The sequence below is a fragment of the Oncorhynchus mykiss genome, chromosome 5 (genome assembly GCF_057628025.1).
Source record: "Oncorhynchus mykiss isolate SJ-2025 chromosome 5, ASM5762802v1, whole genome shotgun sequence".
NCBI lineage: Eukaryota > Metazoa > Chordata > Actinopteri > Salmoniformes > Salmonidae > Oncorhynchus > Oncorhynchus mykiss.
This window is the reverse complement of record NC_143026.1, coordinates 85,288,041-85,301,024: the sequence shown is the minus strand read 5'-3', so window position 1 is coordinate 85,301,024 and position 12,984 is coordinate 85,288,041. Positions and strand designations below refer to the sequence as shown.

The 12,984-nt window shown below is 42.8% G+C and overlaps 1 protein-coding gene across 1 annotated transcript in view; it reads right to left on the bottom strand.

Moving 5' to 3' along the window:
* Positions 1–12,984, bottom strand: part of slc1a7b (solute carrier family 1 member 7b) — a 124,012-nt gene that overhangs the window by 24,326 nt on the left and 86,702 nt on the right. The window contains exon 3 of the mRNA XM_021604547.3: positions 12,759–12,974. Within this exon, the coding sequence (XP_021460222.2) occupies positions 12,759–12,974 (216 nt within the window). The remainder of the gene's footprint in view (positions 1–12,758; positions 12,975–12,984) is intronic.

Sequence of the window (12,984 nt, the reverse complement as noted above, 5' to 3'; positions counted from 1 at the left end):
TTTTTACTGTAAATATTTTGTATAGCTGTGTACGTAACCTCAGACGTCTTACCTGGACATATTGGTATCTTTGCTCTTTTACCCGTTCACTGTTTCTCTCGAACGGTACAGTGTATAACTGTTTCATTGTAACTTGGTGTTTCTTTAGGACTCGAGCAAATAGTTGTTGTGCTGACAGAATTAACATTTTCAAATATATCATTATCAGCCAGTACTCTATCTTGAATCTCCCGCAGTTTTATTGCATTGTTGACAACAACCATGTCAACAATAGCATTTTCCTGCGCATCTGAAAATATTTTTCCTCTTCCCCCTGTTGGGGCAGCCTTTGGGTCCTGTTGTAAAAATATATTTTACAGTCAAACTTACTGTAATATATATCTGTGTAAATATTCTATAATTGCAATACAAAATAGATTCCTGTAATGTTTTCATTTACTGTAAGGATGTAACTCTCACCTGTTTGCATGATGGAAAATTCGCATTACAGATGCCACTGTGGATCTTTGCAGATTGGGTTGCACCCTCAACCCTGCCTCTCTCAATGAGAGACCATGGTTCACAACATGGTCTATAAGTGTAGCCCTTATTTCATCTGAAATAACTTCTTTGTCTTCCTCCACGCATCCGCCCTCTCCCTGCCACCCTTCTCCCTCCACGAACCCATCTTCCTTGTTCCATTTCCAAAATGAGTCTTTCTGAGCTCTACCTATATATGCTGTAATATGTGTGTGTGTTCACTAACAAGTCTAAAACAAGACACCTGCTTAGCCTTTCAGCTGAAATTGCAATCAGCAGTGTTTGAAAGGCACAAGGCTGAAATCTACTCCGTTTTGAATGTGTGGTTCACAGTTTTGACAGCAGTGTGTTAGCATTTGAACAAAGTGCTGTAAATCCACAGTGTTTTGCAGGTTGTGGTTAAAGTCATGGGATAAGTGTGTAGAGTTTTGAAAACTGTGTTCAAGCAATGAAAAACGAACTAGAGTTTGCTCCACATGAACTGCTGCTGTGCAGACTGTAGTTAGAGTTTTGCACATGTGACTCCAGTTGTGTCCACTGTCGTTTAGCAATCGAAAAAAACTGTAAAACCTCATGCACTTTTCACAGAAGCCAGCATTTGCTGTGTGAAAAACAGCCATAAGAATTGTCATACAATTAAATGACATGAACTTCAGGAACTGTTTTATTTGTGATTATCTACAGCACAGCCATTAGTAAAAAACCAATGGGAAAGGGTTAACATCCAACACATGTACTGTAGTTTCTTCTGAGTGGGAGAAATAGGCCTTCATCTTCTGCACAGCTCCTGCTCTGTTGTGTTGGATGAACAAAAAGCCTACGGTATAACCTTGTGGTTATATAAATGTTTCTTTCAAAATACAATGTACTGCATTGTGAAAGTAACCTCTTAAGAAGGTTTTCAGCTAATATTTTGTTATGCCATTGAAAGTCAGGATGTTCAGTTAAAAATTGTTGACCCTTTGAACTTTTGTAAAGAACATTTAGCTTTCCTCAGCTTTTGTTGTTGTGACTGTCTTAACAATGACGTTTTCATTTAAATAGTTGAAGTGGTCGAACTGATAACATTAAAACATACCATTATTTTATTATGTTGACATAAAATCGTCTCTTACCTACAAACTATCTTAACTTTTTGTAAACTACCCACCGGCCAAAACCTGGTTAAATCCACGTAATTTCAAGTAAAAAAATGACATGCGATGACGTTGAATCAACGTGAAAAACTCATTGGATTTGCAAAAAATTATAAACAGAAGGGAATTTAGTATTTTAAGTTCAATGACATGGTGACATTTTTTGTTGATTTCATGTTGAATTCATGTTAGTTGATAACTCAACCAAATGTAAATTAAAACTAGACGTTGAAATGACGTCTGTTCCCGTTGGGTAAGTAATTCTAACTTCTCACTGAGCAGGGCAACAGATCAACTTTCTGAAAACATCTCAAACAGAGACAGAGCGAGAATACACATATCACAATGAAATACCATTCAAATATTTGTCCATTTTCCTGTCAAAAGCCCAGAAGGACACAAAAATGGGACAGAGGCTCCAGGTGTTTTGGTGTGAATAGAATGTCCATGATTCATATTGTATCTTTCAGCTCCACTCACACGTGTGTGTGTGTGTGTGTGTGTGTGTGTGTGTGTGTGTGTGTGTGTGTGTGTGTGTGTGTGTGAGAGAGAGAGAAAGAGAGAGAGAGAGTGTGCGTGTGTGCGTGCATGTCTGTCTCTCTCTCTCTGTGTGTGTGTGTGTGTGTGTGTGTGTGTGTGTGTGTACGTGTGTGTGTGTGTGTGTGTGTGTGTGTGTGTGTGTGTGTGTGTGTGTGTGCGTGTGTGTGTGTGTGAGTGAGTGAGTGAGTGAGTGAGTGAGTGAGTGAGTGTGAGACTGCCTGTCCAAACAGGCAGTGTCTCTGGAACCTCTCAGCCCTCTCAGCTCAAACACTAAAACACAAAGTGTACACTCTTTCTGCAGCTTCCATTCAGTCAGATGGAATGTTCAGACATGATGGCGCTCACATAAAGCACACATACAAAGGCAAACAATAGTAAACACAGGGGCTAAAGGAGGTCCATTTGAAAAGTCTACATCTTCCACGCCAGGATTCTGAAAGTGACAAATGTGAGGTGCCACTAACAGGGACATGTTATGAAAGTGAATCATTCCCATACTTCAAAGAGATGTTTACCATGACATGTAATGTAGCTGCTCTATTCAGTGTGGGACAGACACCTTATGGGATAAACATTAAGTGGACAGTACTGGACATTATGTGGATGCTATATGTGAACATTTCAGATGTAGGATCTTCATTTTATCACCTGTTGCAACACAACTTTGCTGCAATGCACGACCATAGCCATGAGAAGTAGGGGTGCTGAGAGTGCTGCAGCTGAAAAATCGGAATAAAATAAATAAATATGTATTTACAATATATACTGTATATATATATATATATATATATATATATATATATATATATATATATATATATACAATTTCACAAAAGGTGTGCGTGCACTGGGCCTTTAATAGTATTGTATTAGCGGACCCATATAGCAGTCTGCAGCGCAGGGAAATACTATTCCCCCTTTGAAAAAATAAATAACAGTACCCCCACCCCCAAAGTACTTTAGGCAGCTATTTGAAGGACATTTCAAAATTGTAGTGTATTTGACGTTTAAAAAGGCTTCAAATTAAGATACTACATCTGCAGGTCAACAACATCCCTGTCTTATATTTCGGACGCAAAGGATTTACTTCAGACACTGGGCAAGGCACAAATCCCCGTCATTCGCATGAAGATATTGGGGATGTAGGTCGGGGTGCCTTGTAAGGATCCGACGGCGAGTGGGTAATCCGCCTCTACCATCAGTCCTATTAGCCAATGTGCAATCATTGGATAATAAACTGGATGAGACTATCCTACCAACGGGACATTAAAAACTGTAATATCTTATGTTTTACCGAGTTGTGGCTGAACGACGACATGGATAACATACAGCTGGCTGGGTTTCCATGCATCGGCAAGATAGAACAGCTCAGTAAGACAATGGGTGGCGGTCTGTTTGTAAATAACAGCTGGTGCATAAAATCTAATATTAAGGTTTTGCTTGCCTGTGGTAGAGCTGTAGACCACACTATTAGACCCCACTATTTACCAAGAGAGTTTTCATGTATATTTTTCGTAGCTGTCTATTTACCACCACAAACCGATGCTGGCACTTAGACCACACTCAACAAGCTGTATGACGTCAAAAGCAAATGCTCATCCAGAGGCGATGCTCCTAGTGGGCGACGGCTTTAATGCAGGGAAACTTAAATCTGTTTTACCTCATTTCTACCAGCATGTTACCTTTATTTAAACTAGGCAAGTCAGTTAAGAACAAATTCTTATTTTCAATGACAGCCTAGGAACAGTGGGTTAACTGCCTGTTCAGGGGAAGAACAACAGATTTGTACCTTGTCAGCTTGAACTTGCAACCTTCCGGTTACTAGTCCAACGATCTAACCACTAGGCTACCCTGCCGCCCTATGTGCAACCAGAGGAGAAAAAATCTAGACAACCTTTACTCCACACACACAGATGGGTACAAAGCTCTCCCTTGCCCTCCACAATGCTCTCCCTCGCCCTCCTAGCCGTGGCTGAGTCCTGGCTTAGGAAGGCCACCAAAGACCCTGAAACTTCCATCCCTAACTGTAACATTAGATAGAACTGCCAAAGGGTGCAGAATTGCAATTTACTGCAGAGACAGCCTGCAGAGATCTGTCTTACTATCCAGGTCTGTGGCCAAACAATTTGAGCTTCTACTTTTAAAAATCCACCTTTCCAGAAACAAGTCTCTCACCGTTGCCGCTTGCTATTGACCACCTTCTGCCCCCAGCTGTGCCCTGGACACCATATGTGAATTGACTGCCCCCCATCTATCTACAGAGCTCGTGCTGTTATGTGACCTAACTAGGACATGCTTAACACCCTGGCCCTCCTACAATCTAAGCTTGATGCCCTCAATCTCACACAAATTATCAATGAACCCACCAGGTACAACCCCAAATCCATAAACACAGGCACCCTCATAGATATCCTCCTAACCAACCTGCCCTCCAAATACACCTCTGCTGTCTTCATCCAGGATCTCAGCGATAACTGCCTCATTGCTTGCGTCCATAATGGGTCTGCGGTCAAACGACCACACCTCATCACTGTCAAACGCTCCCTAAAACACTTCAGTGAGCAGGCCATTCTAATTGACCTGGCCCGGGATCCTGGAAGGATATTGACCTCATTCTGTCAGTAGAAGATGCCTGGTTATTCTTTAAAAGTGCTTTCCTCACAATCTTAAATAAGCATGCCCCATTCAAAAAATGTAGGACCACTCCAGACCTGACTGCCCTTGACCAGCACAAAAACATCCTGTGGCATACTGAATTAGCATCGAATAGCCCTCACGATATGCAACTTTCAGGGAAGTTAGGAACCAATATACACAGGCAGTTTGGAAAGCAAAGGCTAGCTTTATCAAACAGAAATTTGCATCCTGCAGCACAAAGTCCAAAATGTCCATGGAGAATAAGAGCATCTCCTCCCAGCTGCCCACTGCACAGAGGCTAGGAAACACTGTCACCACCGATAAATCCACGATAATTGAGAATTTCAAAAAGCATTTTTCTATGGCTGGCCATGCTTTCCACTTGGCAACCCCTACCCCAGTCAACAGCCCTGCACCCCTCACAGCAACTTGCCCAAGCCTCCCCATTTCTCCTTCACCCAAATCCAGATTGCTGATGTTCTGAAAGAGGTGTAAAATCTGGACCCCTACAAATCAGCAGGGCTAGACAATCTGGACCCTCTCTTCTAAAATGATCAGCCGTCATTGTTGCAACCCTAGCCTGTTCAACCTCTCTTTTGTATCGTCTGAGATCCCCAAACATTGGAAAACTGCCGCGGTCATCCAAGTTATTCCAAGGTATTCGAAAGCCGAGTTAACAATCAGATCACCGACCATTTCGAATCCCACCACACCTTCTCCGCTATGCAATCTGGTTTCCGAGCTGGTCATGGGTGCACCTCAGCCGCGCTCAAGGTTCTAAACAATATCATAACCTCCATCAATAATAGACAATTCTGTGCAGCTCTATTTATCGACCTGGTCAAGGCTTTCGACTCTGTCAATCACCACATTCTTATCAGCAGACTCAACAGCCTTGGTTTCTCAAATGACTGCCTCGCCTGGTACTTCTCAGACAATGTTCAGTGTGTCAAATTGGAGGGCCTGTTGTCCTGACCTCTGGCAGTCTCTATGGGGGGGCAACAGGGTTGAATTCTCGGGCTGACTCTTTTCTCTGTATACATCAATGACGTCGCTCTTGCTGCTGGTGATTATCTGATCCACCTCTACGCAGACGATGCCATTCTGTATACTTCTGGCCCTTCTTTGGACACTGTGTTAACTAACCTCCCTACGAGCTGCAATACCATACAACTCCTTCCGTGGCTTCCAACCGCTCTTAAATGCAAGTTAAGCTCTTCAACTGTTTGCTACCAGCACCTGCCTACCCGTCCAGCATCACTACTCTGGACGGTTCTGACCTAGAACATGTGGACATCTACAAATACCTAGGTGTCAGGTTAGACTGTAAACTCTCCTTCAAGATTCACATTAAGCATCTCCAATCCAAAATTAAATGTAGAATTGGCTTCCTATTTCGCAAAAAAACATCCTTCACTCATGCTGCCAAACAAACCCTTGTAAAACTGACCATCCTAACGATCCTTGACTTTGGCGATGTCATTTACAAAATAGCCTCCAACACGCTACTCAGCAAATTGGATGCAGTCTATCACAGTGGCATCCATTTTGTTACCAAAGCCCCATATACTACCCACGACTGTGACCTGTATGCTCTCGTTGGCTGGCCCTTGCTTCATATTCGTATCCAAACTCACTGGCTCCAGGTCAACTATAAGTCTTTGCTAGGTAAATCCCCACCTTATCTCAGTTCACTGGTCACCATTGCAGCACCCACAAGTAGCACGCGCTCCAGCAGGCATATTTCACTGGTCACCCCCAATGCCAATTCTTCCTTTGGTCACCTTTCGTTACAGTTCTCTGCTGCCACTGACTGGAAGGAACTGTAAAAATCACTGAAGCTGGAGACTCATATCTCCCTCACTAACTTTAAGCACCAGCTGTCAGAGCAGCTCACAGACCACTGCACCTGTACATAGCCCATCTGTTAACAGCCCAATCAACTACCTCATCCCCATACTGTTATTTTTTTTGCTCCTTTGCTCCCCAGTTTCTCTACTTGCACATTCATCTTCTGCACATCTATCTTCTCCACAGTGTTTAGTTGCTAAATTGTAATTATTTCGCCACTATGGCCTATTTACTCCCTTAACTCACCTCATTTGCATACACTGTATATATACTTTTTCTATTGTGTTATTGACTGTATGTTTGTTTATTCCATGTATAACTCTGCGTTGTTGTTTGTGTCGCACTGCTTTGCTTTATCTTGGCCAGGTTGCAGTTGTAAATGAGAACTTGTTCTCAACCAGCCTACCTGGTTAAATAAAGGTGAAATAAAAAAATAAAAAATAAATAATTGGCAAATCTGACCATAACTCTATCCTCCTGATTCCTGTTTACAAGCAAACACTAAAGCAGGAAGTACCAGTGACTCGCTCAATACGGAAGTGGTCAGATGACATAGATGCTAAGCTACAGGACTGTTCTGCTAGCACAGACTGGAATATGTTCCGGGATTCTTCTCGATTGCATTGAGGAGTACACCACATCAGTCACTGTCTTCACCAATAAGTGCATTGATGACGTCGTCCCTAATGTGACCATACGTACATACCCCAACCAGAAGCCATGAATTATAGGCAACTTCTGCACTGAGCTAAACAGTAGAGCTGCTGCTTTCAAAGAGCGGGACTCTAACCCGGACGCTTATGAGAAATCCGCTATGCCCTCTGACGAACCATCAAACAGGTAAAGCATCAATACAGGACTAAGATCGAATCGTACTACACCGGTTACGACGCTCATTGGATGTGGCAGGGCTTGCAAACTATTACGGACTACAAAGGGAATCACAGCTGCGAGTGAAACGAGCCTACCAGATGAGCTAAATTACTTCTATGCTCACTTCGAGGCAAGCAACACTGAAGCATGCATGAGAGCACCAGCTGTTCTGGACGACTGTGTGATCATGCTCTCCATAGCCGATGGAGAGCGGTCAACATTCACAAGGCCGCAGGGCCAGACAGATTACCAGGATGTGTACTCTGAGCATGCGCTGACCAACTGGCAAATTACTTCACTGACATTTTCAACCTATCCCTGACTGAGTCTGTAATACCAACATGTTTCAAGCAGACCACCTGTGCCCAAGAACACTAAGGTAACCTGCCTAAAAGACTACCGACCCGTAGCAGTCACGTCTGTAGCCATGAAGTGCTTTGAAGGCTGGTCATGGGTCACATCAACACCATCAACCCGGATACCCTAGATCCACTCCAATTTGTATACTGCCCCAACAGATCCACAGATGATGCAATCTCTATTGCACTCCACACTGCCCTTTTCAACCTTGACAAAAGGAACACCTACGTGAGAATGCTGTTCATTGACTACAGCTCAGCGTTCAACACCATAGTGCCTTCAAAGCTCATCCCAAAGCTAAAGACCCTGGGATTAAACACCACCCTCTGCAACTGGATCCTGGACTTCCTGACAGGCCACCACCAGGTGGTAAGAGTAGGTAACAACAGATCTGCCACACTGATCCTCAATGCGAGGGCCCCTCAGGGGTGCGTGCTCAGTCCCCTCCTGTACTCCCTGTTCACCCATGACTGCATGGCCAAGCACCACTCCAACACCATCATTAAGTTTGCTGACGACACAACAGTTGTAGGCCTGATCACCGACAACGACAGCGTAGAGGTCAGAGACCTAGCAGTGTGGTGCCAGGATAGCAACCTCTACCTCAAAGTGATCAAGACAAAGGAGATGATTGTGGACTACAGGAAAAGTAGGGCCGAGCACGCCCCCATTCTCATTGAAGGGGCTGCAGTGGAGGAGGTTGAGAGCTTCAAGGACCTTGGTGTCCACATCATCAACAAACTATCATGGTCCAAGCACACCAAGACAGTCGTGAAGAGGGCACGACAAAACCTATTCCCCCTCAGGAGATTTAAAAGATTTGACATGGGTCCTCAGATCCTCAAAAAGTTCTACAGCTGCACCATCGAGAGATTCCTGACTGGTTGCATCACTGTCTGGTATGACAACTGCTCAGCCTCCAACAGCAAGGCAGTACAGAGGGTAATGCATACGGCCCAGTACATCACTGGGGCCAACCTTCCTTTCATCCAGGACCTCTATAGACTGTTCTCTGTGCTACCGCACGGCAAGCGTTACCGGAGCGCCAAGTCTAGGTCCAAAAGGCTTCTTAACAGCTTCTACCCCCAAGCCATAAGACTCCTGGACAGCTAATCAAATGACTACCCAGGCTTTTTGACTCCTCCACCCCCATTTTTACACTGCTGCTACTCTCTGTTTATTATTTATGCACAGTCACTTTACCTCTACCTACATGTACAGTGGGGCAAAAAAGTATTTAGTCAGCCACCAATTGTGCAAGTTCTCCCACTTAAAAAGATGAGAGAGGCCTGTCATTTTCATCATAGTTATACTTCAACTATGACAGACAAAATGAGAAAAAAAATCCAGAAAATCACATTGTAGGATTTTTAATTAATTTATTTGCAAATTATGGTGGAAAATAAGTATTTGGTCAATAACAAAAGTTTATATCAATACTTTGTTATATACCCTTTGTTGTCAATGACAGAGGTCAAACGTTTTCTGTAAGTCTTCACAAGATTTTCACACACTGTTGCTGGTATTTTGGCCCATTCCTCCATGCAGATCTCCTCTACAGCAGTGATGTTTTGGGGCTGTTGCTGGGCAACACAGAGTTTCAACTCCCTCCAAAGATTTTCTATGGGGTTGAGATCTGGAGACTGGTTAGGCCACTCCAGGACCTTGAAATGTTTGGGATCATTGTCATGCTGAAAGACATAGCCACATTTCATCTTCAATGCCCTTGCTGATGGAAGGAGGTTTTCACTCAAAATCTCACGATACATGGCCCCACTCATTCTTTCCTTTACACGGATCAGTCGTCCTGGTCCCTTTGCAGAAAAACAGCCCCAAAGCATGATGTTTCCCCCCCCCCGTACTTCACAGTAGGTATGGTGTTCTTTGGATGCAACTCAGCATTCTTTGTCCTCCAAACACGACGAGAATGTTTTTACCAAAAAGTTATATTTTGGTTTCATCTGACCATATGACATTCTCCCAATCTTCTTCTGGATCATCCAAATGCTCTCTAGCAAACTTCAGACGGGCATCTTGCGTGGAGCCCCAGATCGAGGGAGATTATCAGTGGTCTTGTATGTCTTCCATTTCCTAATATTTGCTCCCACAGTTGATTTCTTCAAACCAAGCTGCTTACCTATTGCATATTCAGTCTTCCCAGCCTGGTGCAGGTCTACAATTTTGTTTCTGGTGTCCTTTGACAGTTCTTTGGTCTTGGCCATAGTGGAGTTTGGAGTGTGACTGTTTGAGGTTGTGGACAGGTGTCTTTTATACTGATAACAAGTTCAAACAGGTGCCATTAATACAGGTAACGAGTGGAGGACAGAGGAGCCTCTTAAAGAAGAAGTTACAGTTCTGTGAGAGCCAGAAATCTTGCTTGTTTGTAGGTGACCAAAAACGTATTTTCCACCATAATTTGCAAATAAATTCATAAAAAATCCTACAATGTGATTTTCTGGATTTTTTTTTCTCATTTTGTCTGTCATAGTTGAAGTGTACCTATGATGAAAATTACAGGCCTCTCTCATCTTTTGAAGTGGGAGAACTTGCACAATTGGTGGCTGACTAAATACTTTTTTGCCCCACTGTAACACTTATCTTAAGTGTGTACCTCCAACTGCTGCTCAGCTGCTCCCCACTGACACCATGTACTGTAACCATGACCCATCAGGCTAGTCATCTACTTTTTTGGTCCCTCAAGATTCACCCAAAAAGCCACTTAGTCTCTCAGATATACACTCCCATACGTATTTATTTGGACAGTGAAGCTAAAACGTTTAATACTCCAGCATTTTGGATTTGAGATTCAATATTTTATTCTGTATGAGAGACAGTACAGAATGTCTCCTTTTATTTGAGGGCATTTTCATATGTATCCGTCTTGCCTTTTTGAGTGAGAAAGTTACAGAGGCATAAATATCATACCCTCCCCCCCAAAATGCTAACCTCCCCTGTTATTGGCAATGCACTATAAAAAAAAAAAAAAGTCAAAAAGTATTTGGTTTTAAACTGTTTAAGTATCAAAAGTAAATGTCATTGTAAAAGTATAAATCATTTCAAATTCCTTATATTAAGCTAACTAGACGGCAACATTTTCTTGTTTTTTTCATTTACGGATAGCTAGGGGCATGCTCCAACACGATATAATTTACAAATGAAGCATGTGTTTAGTGAGTCTGCCAGATCAGAGACAGTAGGGATGATCAGATATGTTATCTTGATAAGTGTGTGAATTAGACACCTTTCCTGTCCTGCTAAGCATTCAAAATGTAACGAGTACTTTTGGGTGTCAGGGAAAATGTACATAATTTTCTTTAGGAATGTAATGAAGTAAAAGTAAAAGTTGTCAAAAATATAAATTGTAAAGTACATATACCCCAAAAAACTACTTAAGTAGTATTTTCAAGTATTTTTACTTAAGTTCTTTACACCACTGCCTTCAAATGGGGGGACTAGATACATAAAGTGCTTTAATTTTTAAACAGTAAAACAGATATGCATGAAAATACCCTCAAATAAAAGGTGACATTCTGTTTTGTTTGATATCATATACAAAATGCTGGAGTATAGAGCCAAATTAAACATTTTACCTTCACTGTCCAAATAAATACATAGGGGAGTGTAGAACTAATTGTCTTGGTGCTGTGCATGCTGTTATTCTAACACCATGACATAATGATTGCATCCCAAACGGCACCCTATTCTGTTTATAGGGCACTATTTTGGGAATAGGGTGCCATTTGGGGCAAATACAATGACACTGCTGGGATGTATCTAGAAAGAGGTATGTCTCCAGTGGAGAGTGGACTGTTACGGGTACAGGCTAGGCTACTTCACTGTGCAGCACTGACGTTAGTGACTTGAATTTGTCCTTAGCAGAGAGCAGTTCAAATGAAGTCTCTCTCGGTTTGAACAGTGCAAACGGCCAAAGGCAACATGACCAAATACCACAACATGCTCTAAGAGCACTGTAATATATCACAATGTACAAGCTGTGGAGTCTGCCCCATCAAAACATTTATTTTGAGAGAGACCCATCTATCCAGCTGAAGATGAGCATTCGGACTCATCACTTTAACTGTTATCCTTTCACTGAAGTACTTTCAAGATACAAGTGTATGGCTGGCTGACTCTAACAAGGCCACACACATTTAGAGGAGAAAGAAGCAGAAAAACTGAATACAAATGTAATACTCAAGGTGGTTGCCTCTGAACCATGGTTGAGCTCCAAATGGAACCCTATATATAGTGCACGACCTTTAACTACATCCCTATGGGCCCTGTTCAAAAGTAGTGCACTATTAAGGGAATATAGTGCCATGTCTTTAATATTCCACAGACAGAGATAGCCTAGCTGTTGAGATATATCCTTAATCTCATCTGCGATTCAATCACTAAGTTCAGTTCTGAACGTGAGAATATGTAGTACAGTGAATCAACACCATCTTGTGGGGTCCTGGCCCATCGTCTTTATCCGTAGTGTTAATAAGGTTGACTGGTGATAGTATGTACATGTACTGTATGAGCATGTTCAGCAGCAGACCTGGGTTAAAATACTATTTGAAATATTTCAAATTCTCAGACCAGCGCACATGATTGCTCGCTAGTACAGTACAAATTACTCTATTTACTTTCTACATGTTTTCTTCAGGCGAACATCCAAATGAAGTGCATTGGTCTACACAGACTTAAAATGTGTGAATGAGTAAGTGCTAAAGGGTGGGTGGTGAGTGGGCAGGTGCGTGGAGGGTGATTGTGTTGTGAGTGGGTGGATGGGTGGGTAGGTGGTGTGTGTGTGTATTTGGGTCGGTGTGTGGGTGGTGAGCGGGTAGGCAATCTTACCGGATGAGGTCAAGCAGGGCGTCGGCAGAGCTCATGATGGCCTTGCCGCTGTCCTCGGAGTCCTCCTTCTGGGCTGCTCCTCCAGGGTGGATGACGGACACCATGATGATGCCCACCACCACTGCTACAAAGGTGGTCCACAGGTAGTAAGACACGGTGATAAGGCCCAGTCTGCTGGAACACTTAGCATCTAGGGCTGCTAGCCCTGACATCAGACTGGAGAAAG